General features: G+C 42.0%; 1 protein-coding gene across 6 annotated transcripts in view; it reads left to right on the top strand.

Moving 5' to 3' along the window:
* Nucleotides 1–15,435, top strand: part of LIMCH1 (LIM and calponin homology domains 1) — a 307,831-nt gene extending 292,396 nt beyond the window's left edge. For 4 of the 6 annotated variants that reach the window (XM_074951498.1, XM_074951502.1, XM_074951503.1 and 1 more), the window contains 3 exons: nt 4,012–4,120; nt 5,799–5,901; nt 10,472–13,651. In XM_074951498.1, coding sequence (XP_074807599.1) covers nt 4,012–4,120; nt 5,799–5,901; nt 10,472–10,497 — 238 coding nt within the window. In that variant the 3' untranslated portion in view covers nt 10,498–13,651. Of the gene's footprint in view, nt 1–4,011; nt 4,121–5,798; nt 5,902–10,471; nt 13,652–15,070 lie in introns of those variants that run through there. The other 2 variants (XM_074951500.1, XM_074951499.1) reach the window with 1 other exon arrangement.
* Nucleotides 15,436–21,122: the final 5,687 nt, after the last annotated feature.

Here is a 21,122-nt window from a genome sequence, read left to right as displayed (position 1 = left end):
TTTTTTTTTAATTCTTCCGCTGGAGACCCAATTTGCAGAGTAAAACACTCATCATTTTTATTTTCACTCTTTATAGTGAAATCTATTTTAAAATGATTTTTAATCTAAGGATTCCCTCAGCAATTGAATTTGCAGGCAAATGAGAACTAAGCATTGCAACCTAGGTTTTTGTTATTAATTGAGCTTTTAAGTGAATTTCTAGGGCTCCTGGAAGATGTTAGATTCACACTAGTCATTGAAGTACTCTATCAGCAGTACCAGAAATGGTAATGAATGCCAAAACACAGCAGTCTGCACCATTGCAACTCAACGTTGGCCTGGATGTCTTAATCTCCAGAGACCTCTCAACCCTAATACTTGGCTTCTCTGCTGATACTCCCAGTAAGGGTAGTGATTATGATGAAGCTTCTTTCTAGAGATCTAGATTCAGGTCTTCTAGGAACTAGATTTCCAAAATATTTCAGGTACGTTAGGCTAACAAAAAATAGTTATGAAGTGGTAATAACATATGATCCCTACCAGTAATAGACTAGATTTGAATCTGTGACGTAGAGGAGAATGGTGTTCTATCCCACTGAGCCACCTTATACTAGGGATGTAAAATGTTAACCAATAAGCATTAAGCTTACTGGTTAACCGACTTTAACTGTTAACCCCCAGCTGCACCATGCCGGCCTGTCCTGGCCCCAGCCCCAGCCGCGCCCCACCAGCCGGACCCTGGCCCGGACATGTGAGACCCCCGCCCTTGCCGGCCGGACTCTGGTTCCAGCCATGCAGCGCCGGACCCCGGCCCCACCCCGCCAGTTGGTCAGCTGCCCCACAGCCAGCTGAATGACCCCAGCCCTGGCCTTGCCAGCCAAAGCAACCCCAGCCCTCTCCCTTTAATCGGTTAACCATTCAAAGGGTAGAATTTTAATCATTTAAACCATTAACTTTTTAAATGATATTTATCTCCCTACCTTGTACCCTGCAAAATGCCTTTAAATAAATCAAAATTAATTATGTTTGCATCCATAGACTTAATTTGGATACAATTAGACGACTAAAATGGTTAAAATGCAATTACACTTTCAGTTTGCCCCAGGCCCATCCCAGTGTTTCTGCTTTCTCAGTGAGGTCCACAATAGCATCTGCTCCATTAAGAAGAATGTGAAAATTGAAAGCATTAATGTAACCAGATTTTGATTAGTTTGAGATTGTTTTTTAATGTGTGTGCTCTGTGTTCGGATCCCTCTTTGTAAATGTAGCCCTGCAAGTCTAGCTGTAATATATTTTAAGCAATTTCCCACAGTGTGCTTAGCAGTGTACTAGACTCACAGCAGGAGTTTCCAGGCTGTGCAGAATATGCAACCCAAGCGGTGGTGGCGCTAAGGTGGCTTTAAGCCACCTTTATGCCTTCCCAATCCTAGGCTGTTGCAGAGGGCAGAGCTGCCCCAGTGTAATTTGGATAAATCTGTAGGCCTGTCCCTGGCCAGCAGAGCTGCCCAGAATCATTCCAACACTACCTACTGCAACCACATGCCCACCCATCCCTTACATGTCCCTCCCACCCCCAGTATGCCCCCTGTGACAGGGCTTGTGTAGGAGTCTTTGGAAGACACCTGCTGCTGTCTTCAGTTCCTTTGCTGAGAAAATTCTTCCCCAGCTGGAGCAGAGGCTTTTAGAGTCCTTTTAAGACTGCTTCTAGCCCTTTTTACCCAGCATAAAGGGGCCAGGGCAGGGTGTGAGGCTCACCCACAGTGAATATAGTCCTTGCCCAAAGGGTCTACAAATGAGTGACCTAGTTTTCAGAGAGGCTATGTGCTTTCAGTTCCCCTTAAAATCCGTGAGAACTGCATGTTTTCAGCACTTCTGAAAATCAGGTCTCTGAAGATTAAAAGTAAAGAATGAATTTGGCAGGTAGCCTAAGAAAAGATTAACTTTGATATTTTTTTTTAATCTATTGCTACTATTTTTGATCACTGCAGGAGAACTGATTCTCTGAAGGATTTTAATGTAGAGATTTAAATGTCTTACATCTTAGTGTTCAGTGCTTGTAATCAAGAGGCTGTTTCATCCTAGTTATTTATGAATTGCAGCATCTTAGCAGCAATTGGTAATTCCAAGTCACATTCACTTAAAGTGATACAGTATTTGTTCTAAAAATGGTTTAACACATGCAGATGTGGCATCTGTTTGAGGATGTAGTGTACTTTGAGACTAATTTACAGCAGCAAGATGACTTTCATCTATGCCCTCTTGATTCCTCTCTATACTGATTGTATGGAAATGCTCTGAGATGATCTTATGCCAATTAACACAGCATCCTTATATCATGAATCTGGAGATATTTGACTTTTCTGCTAAGAGATCTCTTCAAAGATCTCCTGATTTGAGGTCCATGATATTTTTCATTTATAGGTGTGGCTGCTCATGGGATGTTAAGGCCAACTTTTCAAAACAAAGCACAAAACTTTTGCCTGTTAGTTTTAGACTTCTGCCTGCCTGATGTTGCCAATGTCTGGTTATTGCTTCTCTTTGGGAAGCTAAAAGAGAGATGGAGGAATGTGTTTGTTTGTAAGCTTTTCCCTATTACTTTTCTCTTATCTTTTTATTAGGAAGTACTTGACATAGTGGAAGGATATATTGCATAAACACCCAAAACTATATTTTAAGGCTGTTTTTTTTTTAAGTAAAATTTAACAAACCGTATTCCAATAGCAATAACCTAGTGCAGGGTTTGCGTTAATGCACTTTTCTGGTGGATAAAGAGGCATTTGCCTTTGTTCTCCCATTATATAGCCAAGGTATACATCAATGGACTACAAATACACACTCTTTTGTGGCTTATTGTTATGTTGTGGCACAAATAAAGGTAAGGGTAAGTACTGTATGTTTGTCTTATCACTGCTCAAGCACACACATCAAAGCATTCATTTGAAACTCATGAATCATTGAGAAATTTCTCTCCTACCTCTACCCAATGGCTGATTTATTACTACTTAGTATTGTTAATACACTAGTGCCAAGAGACAAGGTCCCTTTCAGAATCAGGGCCCATGTTGCTAAGCAATGTACAAACACAAAACCAGTCACACACTTCCTGTTCTGAAGAACTAAAAATCTAAAAATATAATCAGCATGTGGAAGGAATGAGGAGAGAGGAATATATTCAAGCATATACAATTTTACATACTTTATTTATAATATTTTTTTAAATGTCAATTGTAAGTACCAGCTATTCCCAGTTGTCCCCCAACAATCACTGTTGTTAACTGGATGATTTCTTACAGGCATCATGGCAAAGCTGAGCCTTGAGGAAAGATTTAAAACACACTTAGGTAAATTGTTTGAAAAAATGCCATGCTAACAGTTTGGTTGTAAATAATTCAGAAACTCAGTGGCTTAGTTTTCCCTGATGGAGAAGTGAGTTTCTGAATTATTTTATTATTTGAAACGTAACTGTTACGTTACTTGAAAAAAATTCAGTGTTATCTAAAAGTGTGCTATGCTAGTAACATTGACAATCCACATGTATTTCCAGTTGGATTGTTACATCTTCAGTTAGGGTAAAAATAATCCACAGTAGTAATTCCTTTTGTTTAACTCCATCAACGGTGCCGTCATATTTAAGCAATTTGCACCTTCTCTTTCTGACTTGGCATGTAGATGCGGTACATCTTCTAAGCACTATACAGACACTTAAGGAGTGGAGACTATCAAAAGCACTTCAGGTCCCAGTGAAAGTCCATCTCCCCCTAGCACGTGAATCTTCACAGCACAACTGTGAGATAAGTTGATAAGCATTATTCCCATTTTTACAAATGGGGAAACTGAGGCAGAGAGGTGCAGTGGCTTGACCCAGACCACACAGTGAGTCAGTGGCAGAGCTAGGATTATAACTCAGGATCACCTGACTCCCAACACTTCACTCATTCTTCCAGGCCACTCTTAATAAAACTGCATAAACATTTGTTTGCTCTCTGCCACACATTGCTCTTACATTTTTAAAAAATATATATTGTCTTTTAGGTCTGTCAGTGGAAAGAAACTATGTTCTACCTGTCGTCTTCCTCTTGGAAAAGGAGCTGCCATGATTATTGAAACACTTGGTCTATATTTTCACATTAATTGCTTCAGGGTATGACTTCATTATTATCTTGGTTGTTTAAAAAAGATTTCATGCTACCTGTGTCATGGTTACTGTGGGAAGAAAGTATGTTGTAATTACTGATCATGAACACTGGAAATGGGAGGAAGTTATTATTCTGCACCACTGTTATGCATTTGTATTGAAGAGGAATTAGAATGGTGTAAATTTGTTTCTTTCCTATCAAATAGTTACATCAAGGGTTCTGTTAATTGAACCAAGACCTGTGATTTGTTAGCAAGTAACTGCGCAGATATTATTCCGCAATCTCAAATAACAGAAGTTAGAACACTGGTTAATGTCCAGTATACATGTCATTTCCCAAGTATAAAATATTTGAATGCTGGTATCTGATGAAGTGTGCTTAAATAATTTATCAAATGAATCTTTCAAAGTAGTTGTGACCAACTCCCCCGCCCCACCCGTTTTCAAGTGATCAGATTCATCTTGGAGAGATTTCACTGCTTAGCATCTTAGAAAAATTATATATGAATTATACTCTGTCAGTTTAGAAATGCTTATAGCTAGATAAAGTACCTGTCACTTTAATTTCTGTTCTTTTACACATTGTCTTGTGAAGTATATGTTGGCTATTCAGCACACCTGAGATTCAGATGCAAAGCAAACCCTACATCAAGAAACATTTTCTGTGACCCAGTCACTGAGGTTTGAAACTATGCTGACACTTTTCTAGAGAACTATATTTGAACAGACTTCTTACTAATTAGCTGCTAAACAGTTTAAGATCTCTGTTTAGATAGAATGTAAGTGTTGGATGGAAGGAAGACGCATTAAACATTCCATCACTTGCTCCCATTTCAAATGTTTGCACTAGTACAATGTACTTGGTACTTTGTGACCTTTGTGTTACATGCAAATGATTTTTAATTTTTTCTTCTTCCTACTATATATAGGAAGAAACAGGTAAAATTGCAGTGCCTCCATGATGATATTGACTAGGTAGCTGAAAAACGATTGCAGAATTTTTTAACCAACATCTTAATCAAAATTATCCCATAGATCCCAAATTGCTGCTCCCAGCTTTTACTTTGTAAAGGAGGCAGCATATAAGTAAAGGTGGACAAACCTGTTCCTCTAAAATAAAAACCAAATCTAACCTTTGCCTCAAACTGAAATTTGCTTCTGCCTCACAAAGGGATATGCATGCAGGCATTGTCCAGTGTCTTCATGAATGTGCTTTTCTGATTTTCACCAAGACCTCAAGTAGAACTAGTCTAAGAGAGACTGTTCTTATGGTATTTCTCAGTCAGCTAAGTTGGTGATTTCTAGAAATCTCAAGAGAACACCTGGTCTCACATCTCCAGCCTGATTTACACAGCATACATTCAGATAAGCGTTCAATAACCATCTTCATCTTTACAACCTCTGACCTTTCTGAGGTTTGCCTGTCACAAAGGGCTCAGTTCTATAGTAACGTCTCAGCAAAATCCTTATTAATTTTAATGTGCATTTAGTCTAAGTGAAGACTTATGGGATCATGCCCTAAATGTAGCCTGCTCTGAAAACCCTGCTTTTAGACCACAGGAAATCTTTTTTTCACCTCACAAGGAACTCATGAAATGAAAATCCAAACCTTGGAAAAAATGAGATAGAGAAAAAGAAACCTGTCCCATAAACCTTACTCTCTCCATTCTTCTTCAACCAATAGTGTGGAATTTGCAAGGGACAGCTTGGAGATGCAGCAAGTGGAACAGATGTCAGGATTAGAAATGGTCTTCTCAACTGCAATGATTGTTACGTCAGATCCAGAAGTAAGTACCAGATTGCATTTTAAGATAAGATAAAATTTAAGATAAGATTGCATTTTAAGGTGTCCATGGTGTTCTTCCTTCCACACTACATTCTAGAGTTAATCCTGTCATTCTTGTTGGAAGATGTTTAGTTATTTACTAACTGTGCATATGTTCATATGTAACATAACAATATTAAGCTGTTGTTACTGTCAATTGCCATCAAAAATCTCTCTGCCCTAGTCGCCCTTTATGTTAGCTTTGCAATATAATGCATGAATAATGTTCGGTATTGTAAACTTACTCAGTTTTTAATTGCTGTTCATATTTTTGAGAGGATGGGAAGTTTCCCTGTGTAACAGCCTTGAAGGTGTTCACCACCACCTAGGGTGACCATATTTCCCTTTGCTGAATACAGGAAACCTGGTACAATTACTGATATTCAGGCGAGTTCAACGGCAATCAATCAGAACTATGCAGTACAAACATTCAAATTAACATCAAGCTGACTGAGCCTCCGTTAAAAAGAAACACTGCGTAGTTGGATTCTTTTTGTTTACCTTCTTATCTTTAAGGCTTTAGAGTTCACATGGGGAGAGAGGTCACACACACACACACACACACACACACACACACACACACACACACACACACACACACACACACACACACACACACACACACACACACACACGGAGAGGTGACACGCACTCCTGGTTGACCAACTGACCCAACCCTCCCTGCCCTGCACTCTCCGCCATCCATGCCTGGCTTGGCCCCGGGACGGGCCTGCCTCTCCTGGCACCACATCCTTCCAAGGCAACACGAGGGGGGGCATGCAGGGTCACAATTCCGCCGCCCCCAGATTTCTGCCAGGGCTCACACCAGAATGTGGTCAGCAGCAGCTTTTCGGCACTGTTGGGAGGAAAGGGATGGGAGCTGCTTCAAGACACAGAGGAGGAGGGAGGAAACAGATGACCTGGCCCATGTCTTTGCAGAATTCATCTCTTCCCCCTGGCTGGAAGCAGCTTGTCCCTTCCTACCCGCACAGCGTTGAAAGGCAGCTAACACCTCCAGGCTGCTGCTGGCCACCAATATAACCCAGCTGCCTCTGGTTACAGCACGGGCAGGAAGGGGTTAAGCCCTACGGCTTCATCATGCACCAGGGCCCAGGGAACCTGACTGCAGAGGTTTCAGTGAACCACCATCCAGAGAGGTGGCTCAGCAGGAGAGGGTGCCTAGGGGACAGAGCAGCCCCTTGCTCCCTGGGGCAGAACCCAGGGCGGAGGGAGGGGCGGGTGAAGAGGGTGCTAAGCCCTTGCCCTGGGGGCTGCTGTGGAGCCTGCAGGCATGAACAGGCTGGAAATCACTCTCCCCCTTCCCCCCCCCCCCCACCCTACCACTCCAGAGCTTAGCTGAGGGGTGGAGAGGCTGCCCTGTACTAGCGCTGTGCAGAGCTTTGGCACATGCAGGGCTCGGCTCCTCCTGGCTAGTGCTCAGAGCCAGAGGGTTTGGGGCTTTCCTGGGGTGCCGGCCCAGCCAGAGGCTGTGGGGGGAGGAAGGAGCCTGCCAGCCAGGCTGTTGGTGAGCCGAGCACTCTGACCAGAGGCTGGCTCTCCGCACAGCGCTGGGAGTTGGATGCATCCTTCTGGGGGGAATGTGGAGGAGCAGTGGGGCTGGGGAGTTGAAGGGGCAAAGCAGGGAGAGGACAGTGAGTGGGGAAGCACGTAAAGGGCTGATGGGTGGGCATCAGAGGCGACACGTAACCAGCCGCCGCCTGGCACCTGCCTGCACTCACCAGCCACCACAGCTCGCAATGCACAGCCACTGCCGGCCGGAAACGGGATGGGGGCTGGGCCCTGCTGGCTGAGAGCCAGCATGCAGCAGGGGCTGCGCTGACGAGCCAGCAGGGAGAGCAGCTGGCCCCATGCGCTGCATCTTCACCCCGCCATCAGCCTTCCACACCCACCCCTATCACTGGCCACTGGACCCTGCCTTACACTCACCGCTCGTGGGCAGGAGGCTGGCAAGCAGGGATCTGGCCAGCATCAGGACCCACCAATACTGATGCGGGGGAGACAGAAAATGCAGGACAATTTGCCCGTTTTTAGGAAAAAGTCGGGACACCTGTGGGAGGGCTTAAATATGGGACTGTCCCTTTAAAAACGGGAGGTCTGGTCACCCCTACCACCACGCTGCCCCACTTTGATCCTCTTTCTGTCCAAAAAGGACATCAGAGCCCATGAACATTGCTCTTTAATTGGCAGAAGGGTCCCTGTTAAGCAGTATTAGACATGCCATCCCATTTAATGTCTAAATACCTGGCCCCTGCAGCACACTCAGACCTTGTATGTCCTTGAGATTCCTGTTCATGGATCTCTGACTTGTCACTGGAGAGTGTAGGACAGTTGCTACCACTTGGTGTAGGCCAGATTTTGTTCCTATCTACTATGCCATCTACATGTGATTGATATCAAATTACTATAGAATTTTTAGCCCCTTTCCTTCCTTTCCCTCCTCCCAGCACATAGTCAGATATATAGGATATTCACTTCACTTTTACTCTGCATGAAAGGAAGGGGGTGTGGAGAAAAACACAGAACACCACCCTAGACTTGATCTGAAATTTCTGTTGAATACTGAATATCCAGGAAATGTTTGCTATTGATGGGACAAAACACAGGGTCCTCTTCCTTCCCCCATATTATTTCCTCCCCTCCCAAAAAAAGTCTGGCTCTATAAATCAAGGAACAAAAATACTCTGGTCCACCCACAAGTTGTACTCAGTCCTAATGTATTGATTTTTGAGTTTAGAAATATTTCCATATTCTTAGACATAGAGGGTGCTGTTGTACAGCCTCTCATTCATTTGCACAGTTGCTTTTATTTCTGTTATGAAACTCTTTTAGGCACCTTACATCAAACCAAACAACATTAGAAAACTTAGAAATTCTTCTTCATATCTATAGGCTTGATCATGCAAAATCTTACTCAAGTTGGTGAGGAACTGGCCATAAATGTGTATACCTGTGTTTCTAGCTATATATAAAAATTGGAATAAAATTCAGTATTTTTTTTCTTCCCCTTCCCCAATTTTTTATTTATTTATTTATTTATTTATTTGGAAAGAGGGTTGTGGTCCCATTTACAAGAGAGGGCACTGTTGAGTATTATTACTGAGTATATGTGAGGTAGCAGTTCTCTTCTGCAATTTTGTTACAACTTTGTGCCAGGAAGTAGAAGAAAATACAATGTATTACAGTGATGTCACTTGTGCATATGTGATTTAAGGTTCTTTGTTTTCATTACAAATTAATATTCTGTGTTTGTACAGTGCCCAGTGAAATGGGGTTCTGATTCATAACTAGGGCTCCTAGGTGCTAGGGTAATACAAATACTATTTTCAGAATTTCGTAGCTTACCTTCAGGTGTTTTCTCTAAACTGAAAATTGGCCTCTTTCTGCAGTGTCTCTGCTCAGGAGCTTTTATTTTTATTCAAAATTTTTAAAATTTACCCACTTGTGCTTAAGTTCCAAAAGTGGACAAATAGTTCAAGTGTAGGCGTTCTAGAGGGATTGATTTTGTTGACCTTCAACGGTTGAAATAGTTTATCTGTATTTTGTCTGGCTTTTATTTATATATAAAAAATTTGGAAGACCATTTGTCTGAAATAGAGGACAGGATACTACAATGTTAGCGCTCTTACACAAACCAGAAGTTGTGCAAATAAGAGGCTGAGAGGGGTATGGACACACTTGCAGAACAGCTGCCTACCAGAAGTTTGCCTGAAGCTGCAAATTACTTTTTCATAATGTTTAAAGTTTAGAAACTTTACATACAAAAAGTATGTATATCAATGTGTCTTTAAAATTTAAAGTTTAGAAACTTTACATACAAAAAATATGTATATCAATGTGTTTTCTGTTTTTCTAGGGAGAAAACTAAGTGGCCAGGGTATTTTTTTTTAAATAAGTGACTGCAGTTTATAGATAGCTTATCTTTTTAGAACAACAAATTAATACAGATGAACTTTAAAAAAAAGAAAAGAAAAGAAAGAAATATTCTTGTCCATATCATTAATGTTATACATGTGACACTGACAAAGAAGTTCTAAGGCAAAGTAGTTAACCCTCTTCTTTAACTTGTGTATTGCCTGGCTACAGGAGGAGGCTGCTTCTGATCAGTGTGTGCAGTCATATAATGCAGAATTGGCACAATGGAATTGGCTAAAGATGACTTATCAACCTCTGCCATGTTGTTCTACCATAACTTTGTGTGTAAATTGACTGGAAGTGCATGCAGAATGTGCTAGCAGTGCAAAGGAGATCATTTGTCTTTCAAACATAAAGGATATATTCCTGCTAGGCCAATATTTATATCCTTGTCGTCCCCCCCCGAAGTTGGTGCCTAATTTATACCCTTAATTGACTATAGAACTAGGGGCACTACTGAGATGTCAAACTCTTGCCAGGATTTCTTGCATATAAATGTCACATGAGGGAAATCCTATATACTCCATTGTTTCAAAAGTAAAAAGTGTCAAGATTTGTCACCTTTGTAACGGTTACTATGTTTTTATTTTTTAATTTAGCTGCTGGGCAGCCAACAACGTTGTGACAGGAATGTCAGTCCTAAAAACTTTCTGCAAGAAGGAGCCTCCCCATCATGTCCCTAGGGCTGCTTCCAGACAATCACTTGTAAGAGCTCATATCCATGGACTTCATAGCTCCCATCTCATTTTGTAATGCTCCTATAAAAGGCTGCATCTGCTACTTTAAAGCACAGTATGATTTTTTTCCCTTTCTTAGTGAATTTGCATAATGTGTACGAAGAACATTTGGTAATTCATATCTGAAGTATTAAAAAAGAGGCTTTCCATAGTTTCAAACAAGTTTATGATTTTAAATCTGTTGTTTTGCTCTTTTCAAAGTCAGAAAAGATTCAATAAACCTATTTTGTTTTAATACTTCTAGGAATTAAAAAATTAAGTTCACAGAACCATTATGGAAGTTCTAGAATATGTCCATTCAAGATGAGAAATTGTTTAAAGATAGCATCTAATTAGTGCGTTTGCAAAACTAAACATCACAAGTGACTTTTCTGTTCTTACTGAAACTTTAGCTTTTTTACACAAAGATACTAGTTTAATAATACATACTGCAATTCTGAAACATTTTGTTTTATGTTACCTTCAGTGGAGGGTAGGAGTTATACAAATAAATTATTGCACCTTTAGCATTAGGATTTTTTTTCAGTGTGTGTATACATCAAGTAATGTTCAACAATATAGCTTAATAGTCTATCAAATAAAGATTTCTTCATTAAGCCTGAAAGAGTGTATGCCATTAGCAATTGCAAAAATCCCCAGTAGGATAATAAAGAGGAAATCTTTTCTTAACGTGTACAGAATTATACAATACTACCAAATTCTTGGGGGGCTGGCGTGGGTGAAGCTGAATCTAGCAGTGGTGGGTTGTTGGTACAGCTAAGGGGATCTATTGGCTTGTAATTTTCTCATGGCCAGTAGAGTTGTTACAAATGAATTAGAAGATCTTATGAATCTGATACCTTAATGAGATTCTATATAGTAGAAATTCATTTACAAACCAGACAGGTTGCTTTGGGTCCCATAAAGGGTCAATATAATTAGAATGTGTCAAACTATAAACAGCTGTGATTCAGTGCAGTACATCAGTGGACTTGAATCTGTGTTCCTTGTACATACAACTCTCATTGCACTCGGGGTGATTGTGAGTGTATAAAGAATGCAGGATGAGGTCCAATCTGTAACATTTTACAAAACAAACACAAAAACTGTTAAGCGCATTTGGGTCAGTTGCACCCTGTGCATTATAATAAGTATATTCTCCCATTAGTGCATACCAGTAGCTCCCTGAAACAGCAACTGGAGCTGTGGGTGTAGAGATCAAGAATATAGACACATTTTAGCTGACACATTACAGTTGTAAAATATTACAGTACTGGTTTCTAACTGTACTACATGGTGAATTTCAGCAGGCTGATAAAGAGAAATTATTCGAAAGCATCACACTTAGCAGCTTAAGATGCTCTTTAAAAATGGGGGAAAAAATCTATTTATTCTGCCTTAAAACCATGATCAACTAAATTAAGAGATTCCTTATTGTATGTGACAGAATATGTACACATCCATTGTCTTTTGATGTGTTGGTAAAAGGAAATAAAGTGGATATTAGGTGAGCAATAATTTTTTTTCTAAGTGTTTATATTGATAGCATCTATTTATTTAAAATGCTAGACAGTTATTTGCATGCAAGTTGCGTGCTCATGCAGAAATACTTTGTCACTGAAAACATTTGTACAATGTTGTAATTTTAAGACATTGTTGCTATCTAATAGAAAGTTGCATATTATTTCATTAAAACTGTGCCTTAGAAAATGCAAAGCTGTTGCACACGGTGGTGACTTATGGATGCAATAAATCCCAAGAGTAAAGCTAACAGGACTTCAGATGGGGGTTATTTTTAAAAAAAAAACAAAAAACTACAAAAAATAATAAAAAAGAAACTTTTGGATATATACAGCAACATCCAATGTTGTGATTAACCGTCTGCATGATTTACTGTTCAATGTTTTGATAACCTTGATGTTTCCATGTTTACACTTTGCATGTTGTCATCATAATACTTTATTGCAAATAATGCACAATATGAAAATTCAAAATACAGATTTTTATAAAGTAATTTTTTACATCTATCTAACTCCAACTGTTACACTAAGGGTATGTGACTATATTATATTCTGGGCCTAATTTTCAAAACATGACTTCCATTTTTGCATGCTTGAGTGTGAACCTTTGATATTAGTCATTAACACTTATGCACACAGGTGATAAGATTTAGATGTGTAAATCAGTCACCTGTGTGTACAAGTGTTGGATGTCACACAGGTCTGGTCTGTTTCTAATGAAGTCAGTGGTAAACTCCCAGTGCTTTTAGCAGAAGCATGACTGGAGACAAAATGCATGTGCAAGTTGGAGTTTTTATGTGCAGAGTTGCAAACGCACAAATGGATCTCTGATTGAAGCCTCTTGAAAACGTAGCCCTCCTTTCTCTCATTTTTTCATATATACATATTTTAGTGGGGCTAATTGCATATGTACCAAAGCTAATACAAAGCAGCATTCTTAGACCACACAGTGTTTTTCCATACTGAACAACTAGTCACCAGCACAGAACATTTTCTAAATGCTAATTGCCAATGGTTTGTGTTTATTTGATTTTTTTTTTTCATTTGGAGCCTGTCAAATGGAGTTCGGTCAGGCTAAGGCCTAGCTTTTTCCAATTCAAACACAAGTTTGATTTTTTGTTTTTTGTGGTTGCCGGAAAAATAATGCTTTACTACATTGAGCTACCATGTAAATGTGTGTGTTTCACAAAGTGATGTATTGTTGCTGAGCAAGTACAATGTAATGTTTTTTAGCTCTTGCAAAAGCTTATTTACCACCTTGTTACTTCAGAGAACATGGATAACTGTCATAACCATTTTATGTATTTCACTACCAAACTTTCATAGTGGTTTTCCTTACTCCTGCTCTGTAGTGTTATTGATGGAATACATACTGTAGCTGTCCAGACATGACATAATGGTTGGTGAGCTAAAAGGGATCCACCTTATATGCTGGGACAAGAATTACTGTCCTAGTTGGGCTAATGTTCTATACAGTGACACTAATCTTCACTTACAATATTTATTCTAAAATGCCTCTGGAAAGTAGGAAAAAATTGTCTAAAATGCAACAGCTTTTATAGTTAATGTATGTTTATAAATAAAATGTAGAATAAATTTAGTGCAGCGTTGATTTGTCTTGTTCTAATTAACTTCCCTTGGGCTGGGCAGTAAATAGCTGCTAAATTCTCTACAGCCATGTCCCACCTCGCTGGGGGCGGCTGAGCTGGAGGAAGTTCTGCCCAGAGGGTTGAGCGCCCCGCGATGGAAAACACGGAGCGGGCTGCTCCCTGAAGCCTGGCTAGTGCCAGACCAGGGGCTGGACTTGCTGGGAATGCGCCTGTTGCACTGAGCCGAGAGCTAGGCAGGGCTCTCTGGGTGGGCCTGATCCAAAGCCCAACCACGACTTCCCAGGGGCTTCACCGGGCTTGGGCTTTGGCTCAGCCCAGCGCCGGCAGCGCCCTGTCTGAGGACTGCACGAGTCCGCTTGTTATGCCCGCGGCCTGAGCGAAACGGGACTTTAGCGGCAGTGGCGCAGCGCACCCCCCTGCCGGCAGAGCGGGGAGCTCCCTGGGGCCCGCGCCGCAGTCGCCCGGAGGCAGGACGCCTGCAAGTGCAGCTGCCGGCCACCGGAGGCCGCTGTGGCGCCGAAATTGAAGGCAGCCGGCGGCAGCCGGAGTTACTCCGCCGCTCGCAGCCCACCTGCGGGGATCGAGCCGTGGGCGGGCGGAGCCCCAGCCCTCGGGCCCGCGAGAGGCCATGGGGGGCAGGGATGGGGCGGTGAAGGCTGGCTACCTCTCCAGCCCCCCGCCCAGCCCTACCTGCGCCAGCTCCCACCCTGCGGGTCCCGCCCCACTGCTCCCCCCAGTGACTTCTGCCCCCACCCCACCGCGCTGCTCCGGGGCTCAGGGACCGGCCCCCCAGTGGAGGGCGGCGGGCCTGCAGCTGCCCAGACCTGGCCGGGGCAGAGGAGTGGGGCCTGCCCGCAGTCCAGCGCCCGGAGGCGGGGGCTAGAGCCGGCGCTTCTTCGCGACGGGGACGCTTTGAAGGAGACACGGCCTGAGTCCAGCTGTTTCTGCAGCGCTTCCATTCCTCTCTTCGGGGCAGCGACTGGCTCTAACAACAGCACCTCCTACCATGGGCCGCCGGGACTGGAGCTAGGGCTGCTGCACCCCCTGGCTTCAAGTGGTTTCCCTCATATACAAGATCTGCAGTGTGGGTCAATGGTTCTGAGCACCCCCACTGTACAAATTGTTCCAGCACCCCTGCCATGGGGCCTTGTTGTCTCTGCGGACCTCCGGGCACTACAATAATACAGAGAGAAAATAACACTCCTCTGCTTATTACATGAGCATTGATCTATGCTCTGTGAACTGCTCTGGGTGACAAAGCAAAGGGTGCTTCTGCTTAGGGAGAAAGCCGGGGGTTCAAGCTTTGCTTCCCCAAGGCCCAGCTTTGCGAGAGAAGTGTTGTTCTCTTTCAGGTTCCCCCTCACTTAGCCAGTGGGAAGCTGAACAGACAGTGCTGCTGCCAAGGAAACTACTCGGAGGAGGACACGCTGGAGCCCTCCCTAAGAAGCAGGGGGGTTGCTGGGCAGCTCAGATATGTGAAGGCAAAATCTACAACTGGGGCTTGCCTACAACCAGCCTTAAAAAGAGGAATTCTGCTTTCGTTGTGCCAAATCCAATGACCATCACCTGGCCAGTGAAAGGGAAAAGGTGCCGGGGGAAAATGTCCCTTCTGAAGCAAAGCAGGTCTCACATCTGCTTAAATGCCTCTCTTGAGGTTGTAATCAGAACACAAGTTCCTGATCAGAGCAAATGGCTGAACTGAAAGCCTCTGAAATTTTACAAGTAATAGGAGCCCAAAGATTCCCTAGTAATCATTTCAAAGATAGAAACGACAGTGGTTTCCTTGGTCAAGGGGATGCTTATCTCCATAGAAGGGGAGATTTTCCTAAAATATCATACAGACGCAAAAGGTGGGAGGAATTCTTAAGTGATTCTGAGGCCTCACCTGCTAAGTCTGCAGGCATCTCTACCCACCACATGACTGCAAGAGTTGTCACTTGGATGAGCTTCTGGCTGTGGATCACTCAAGTCACTAAAAGAAAAAAACATTCTATTTTAAAGATCTCATTTGCCATTTCTTTTATTGTTAAATCATACATGGAGACAATGGGTGGGATCCACAAAGGGATGTAGGTGTTGTACCACTGAGCATCACAGCACTTATATTTTAGGTGCCTAGAAAAATCATAGAAGCAACACTGTGATTCACAAAGTCAAGTTAGATACCCGGGTTCCCTCAACAATGAATGGGGAGAGACAGGCGCCTAAGAATATGATTCACAAGAGTCATCGCGCTAGGTGGGGAGCTGCCGAAGATAGCCAGTAGGAGATGCCAACAAGAGAGGCGGGGTGCTAAGTCCTACTCTAAATCTGGTCTGCAGGGAGGGACATATCTCTGTTCTCAATCTATGCACAGAAACCAGCCATCTGGGAACAAGGTTATAAAAGTAGAAATTACCACAGCCAAGGTGGAAACCAAACTCGAAAAACTTAATGGGACCAAATCGGAGGCCCCAAATAATCTCCATCCAAGAATATTAAAGGAATTGACACATAAAATTGCAAGTCCAATAACAAGGGTTTTCAGTGCATCTGTAAACTCAGGGATTCTATACCCCGTCATACCCATTTGGTACTGCTATTACCATGTATCCCCAACAGCCAGAGATGGGACACTAGAGGGGGAGGACTCTGAGTTACTAAGGAGAGTTTTTGCCCAGGTGTCTGGCTGGTAGGTCTTGCCAGCATGCTCAGGGTCTAACAGATTGCCACATTTGGGATCAGGAAGGAATTTTTCCTCAGGTCAGATTGGCAGAGACCCTGGGGGTATTTCACCTTTCTCTCTAGCATGGGGCATGGGTCACTTGCTGGTTTGAACTAGAGTAAATGGTGTATTCTGAAGCCTGTAAATCAAGATCAAGGACTCCAGTAACTTAGCCAGAGGCTATGGGCCTACTAAAGGAATGCGTGGGCGAGGTTCTGTGGCCTGCGATGTGCTGGAGGTCAGACTAGATGATCATGGTCATCCCTTCTGGCCTTAAAGTCTGTGAGTCTATGAGCTAGAGTCAGGCAGCTTATGCGTCAAAGCCACTTCTTGCGGCAATGAGTTGGGCATCTGCCTTCCTCCACATAAAAGTAGTGGGTGGTCACTTTATAACTTAGCCTAGTGGTCAGTGCATTCACCTGGGCTGTGGGAGACCCAAGTTCACTTTCCCCCTCTCAGGCAGGGTGAGTGAAGGGAGACTCCTGTTCCAATTCTCCTCTCAGGAGAGTGCTCAAGCTCTGGGCTATTCTGGTGAGGGACTCCCTCAATATTTCCTATTCAAGCTGTTTCCACTTTGTATAAATATTGAAAGAGTGATTGGAGCAGGAGGACTGGATTTGGGATTTCCTACTGTCTAGGCAGGTGGCCTAACCGCTGGACTAGGGAGTCATTCTCACTCTCTTTTTCAGACCCAATGAATGCTCCACTGTGGATAAATATTTGAGCAATCATAAAATATCCAAAAGGAACTGAAACTACATTGTGTTCAAAACAAATCCTTAGGTTTGCAGTCCCAGCTGCCATAAAAATAAGGGATTTCTGTTACTCAAGGGAACAGTAGCAATACAGATCTCAGGAAACTACGTGGCAACTTCACATGTCTTCAGCTTGACAGTTGCTGGACAGAAATCTGCCCAGAGCTCTGCGTAGTGGCCCAAATCTCTTTCCTTTCCAAATGGCAAAACTTTAACATCAGACAGCATGTAGTGGATATTCTCTAGGATTGACAGTTGAAAGCATTTGTTTATTCTGTGCGGTTTCCAGGAATCCACTAAATCATCATGAACTTTTCAAGAAACACCATATCTTTCCATAGGTATGTGGCTATAGAGCCAGTTACTGAACATAAGAATGGCCATATTGGGTCTGACCAAAGGTCCATCTAGCCCAGTATCCTGTCTTGCAACAGTGGCGAGTGCCAGGTGCCCCAGAGGGAATGAACAGAACAGGTAATCATCAAGTGATCCAGCCCCTGTCGCTCATTCCCAGCTTCTGGCAAACAGAGGTTAGGGACACCATTCCTGCCCATCCTGGCTAATAGCCATTGATGGACCTATCCCCCATGAATTTATCTAGTTCTTTTTTGAACCCTGTTATGGTCTTGGCCTTCACAACATCCTCTGGCAAGGAGTTCAACAGGTTGACTGTGCATTGTGTGAAGAAATACTTCCTTTTATTTGTTTTAAACCTGCTGCCTATTAATTCCATTTGGTGACCTCTAGTTCTTGTGTTATGAGAAGTAGTAAACAACACTTCCTTATCTACTTTCTCTACACCAGTCATGATTTTTATGTCAATGATTTTTAAACCTGTTAAAACTTCCTTAAATAAATCAATTAAATGTTAACACCCTCCTCCCCCAAAACAAACAAACCCAAGCCTGAAAGGAGAACATTTATGTAATGCTAAATAGCTAACACTGAACATGACCACATCTTGCCAAGAGCACATCATTTACTTTACAGTATATTACATTGAAAAAGGCAGTATGACATTGGGAAGATAACTCCTATGATTGAGCCTGCTGCTGTCTGATATAAATCTGCTTCTGTTCCAGTGGACCAGAGTTGGATTCCAACATTAATTTGCCACTTACAAAACCCCTTTCAAACACTTACCTCTGGCTGCAACTGATATGTTTAGCATTCATACACATGATGACGGGAGGTATGTGGGTTACTAGTTGAACTAAATCAGTTGATTCCAGTTGTCAGTGTTTCCAATTTGTTTAAACCAAAATGTTATCTGTGGCCGTGTTTATTATATATACCTGTGCACATGACACTTGACAAAGCAAATATCCATTTAAAGGATGGTGAATAAAATGTCCTTTTGCCCTCAGCAATGTGTAAATAACTTGCTGTGTTTGAGGTTTGTAGCAGAATCTTATTCATTCTCCTTGAATAAAAGCTGCTACTTTTTTTTTACACTTTCTAGGAATAGAAATCTTGATTCCTAGCAATGCTTTTGCTTGTAGATTTTGCTAATAAAGGTCACCCAGAACCATCAAATAATATATCAGTCTCTATTTGGACCATAGTCACCTTTTAAGGCTATTCTCTGAATAACAGGAAGGTTTGTTTGATTTGACTGGATGACATGGTCCTGATATAAGCTGATTTATTTTGATAAAAAATGGAAATAAGTAATTTATAGTAAGAGAATATTATCTCAGCTGACACGTGTGTCTATAGTGGTGTGAGTTTAAACTGCTCTATCCAAGTATTGTCAGATGTTGGGGACTGGTGATTCCAGCAATGGTAATGACATTCAGAACTTTCATGTCTCCACCAGTGGGCTGAAATCAAATCAGTAGCAATTAGCTTATCTGAAGGCTGCTCAGTGTTTTATGTGAAGGAAGATTTTGTTCACAGTTTAGTTCTCAAATGTTTGCATCACAAAACCACCTTCACAGCAGGCATGCTTATTAGCAGTCTCAGTGGAGCTGCTACAGATTGAGTAGACATTGAGACTAAACTACTTTTTCAATCCTAGATTTGATCATTTCAGGTCAGTGTTGAGACTCATTGATTGGGCAGCATGGGGGATACTTATGGGTTAGCCATGCTGCATCTCTTCTGTTTACAGTGGTATCTACTGCCTGGAAACGAGGCACCGGAAACAACAGTAAGAACACATTGTAACATTTACATCACATCTGTCACATTTCTTTTGATGATGATGAAAATTCACATGCTCACTAGGTAACATCACTGTTGTGCAACAAAAAAAATAGCATATGAAAACAATCTATTTTTAGTCAGGTTAAACAATAACACCTCAAATATGCAAAATAGTTTAATTATATGGATGCATGTAATTAATTTATGCAATGGAGAACATGTAATCCAATAGTTTGGCCTTTCTGTGCCTTTTTTCTTCCCTGACAGCTAAAACATCAGCTTACTTATTATGAATGCAATAAATGAGTTAAGGGAATTCTGTTCTTTTGCCTCTTTGGGTTTTTTCTGGAATGGTTGGGAACTCAGTTGCTATATTCTCTGTAACACATCCCACTCTATCCCAGTTCCTCAAAGCTGCTTGTGATCCTAATGTGTTTCTTACGTACCAGTTGGAGGCGCACAATGTTTGGATAAATTCTCATGAGGTAACTCACTGGATGGGAACAGCGCATGCAAAATACAGAATATGCTGAAAGAGTCTAGATCATCGAAACTTGAATCGTTCCTCCAGCAAAATTCATTTCACTTTAGCTAGCAAGAATTGGAAGTATTGTGAACATGCCTACTTACTTGAGCTTGAGATCATCAAAAAGTAGGGCATCCAGCTCTGCATCAGCCAGCTTGGTGGTCTTCCTGACATTCTGTTATGCCTATTATTCAAACTGCTGGACAAAATAAAATTACAATACTTGAGTTAAAGAGTATGTTGCACTGAGTATAATTTCTGCTTTAAAAGAAATTCCAATAGCTTAAATCTCCAGAAAAACAGCAGGTGAAATATGAACTTACAAAGCTACAGGCAAAAGAAAGAGGAACTTCTAGAAAACCAGAAAGTTAATGGAAGGCAGAACAGGCTCAAGAAAAGTGACTTGTGTTAGCCACTGCTACGATCGAAGGCATTAAACATAGAATGAAGACTGATACACCAGACAGAAAGTTGAGAATTGTCCAGAAACTCCTCATAGCGAATTCATAATAAATGATGCCCAGGAGTGAAAGTGCCCTAGTGAGAAAATGAGACTGTCAGATAGAGAAAAGGAGCTTGCACACAACAGGGTCAAATTACAACATAACAGGGGTGCAACAAAAAAAGGTTTTGTTTTTTCCATTTACCAGCCAAAACCCTCTTCTAAGTCCTTTGGCCAGTGCAAAGAAACTCAAAAACATGTAAATCCCAATCTGGCTCCCATTTCAAATTCCAGCTCACCCTGAACTCTGTTTGACCATAGTCCAGTTTTGAAAACTACACAGAGTTGTCATAAAATTTTTTTGCATCAAGTACCAGGGATGCTGGAACTAGGGGTGCTGGAGGTGCCCCTGCACCCTTGGCTTGAAGTGGTTTCCATCATATACAGGGTTTACAGTTTGTTCAATGGCTTTCAGCACCCCCACTATACAAATTGTTCCAATGCCAACATCATGTATTGGAATGCAGCGCAGGCCAGAAAAGGGCACTCATGCTTTTATGTTGTATTTTGCTGTCATCATCCATTGTACAAAGTTTTTAAGAATTATCCTTCAGAATGTCCTCACCACAGTCCTGACTTCTGCCTTTTTGCCCAGGTTCTTCTCACTTGCTCTATAAAATGTGTCCGAATTAGTTACTGAGCTTTTTCAGCTTGGGGGGAGGGGTTTAAATAAACATAGGCACTGCTCCATAAACTTTGGAAAGCTGGCAGGAAGCAGGGTTGGGACCCTTTCTGTTTATAGTATTCCTAAATAAATATGTAAATAATA

This window comes from Natator depressus, chromosome 4 (assembly GCF_965152275.1).
Source record: "Natator depressus isolate rNatDep1 chromosome 4, rNatDep2.hap1, whole genome shotgun sequence".
NCBI classification, from domain to species: Eukaryota; Metazoa; Chordata; order Testudines; family Cheloniidae; genus Natator; species Natator depressus.
The sequence above is the reverse complement of the archived record's forward strand: the minus strand, read 5'-3'. Positions and strand labels throughout refer to the sequence as shown.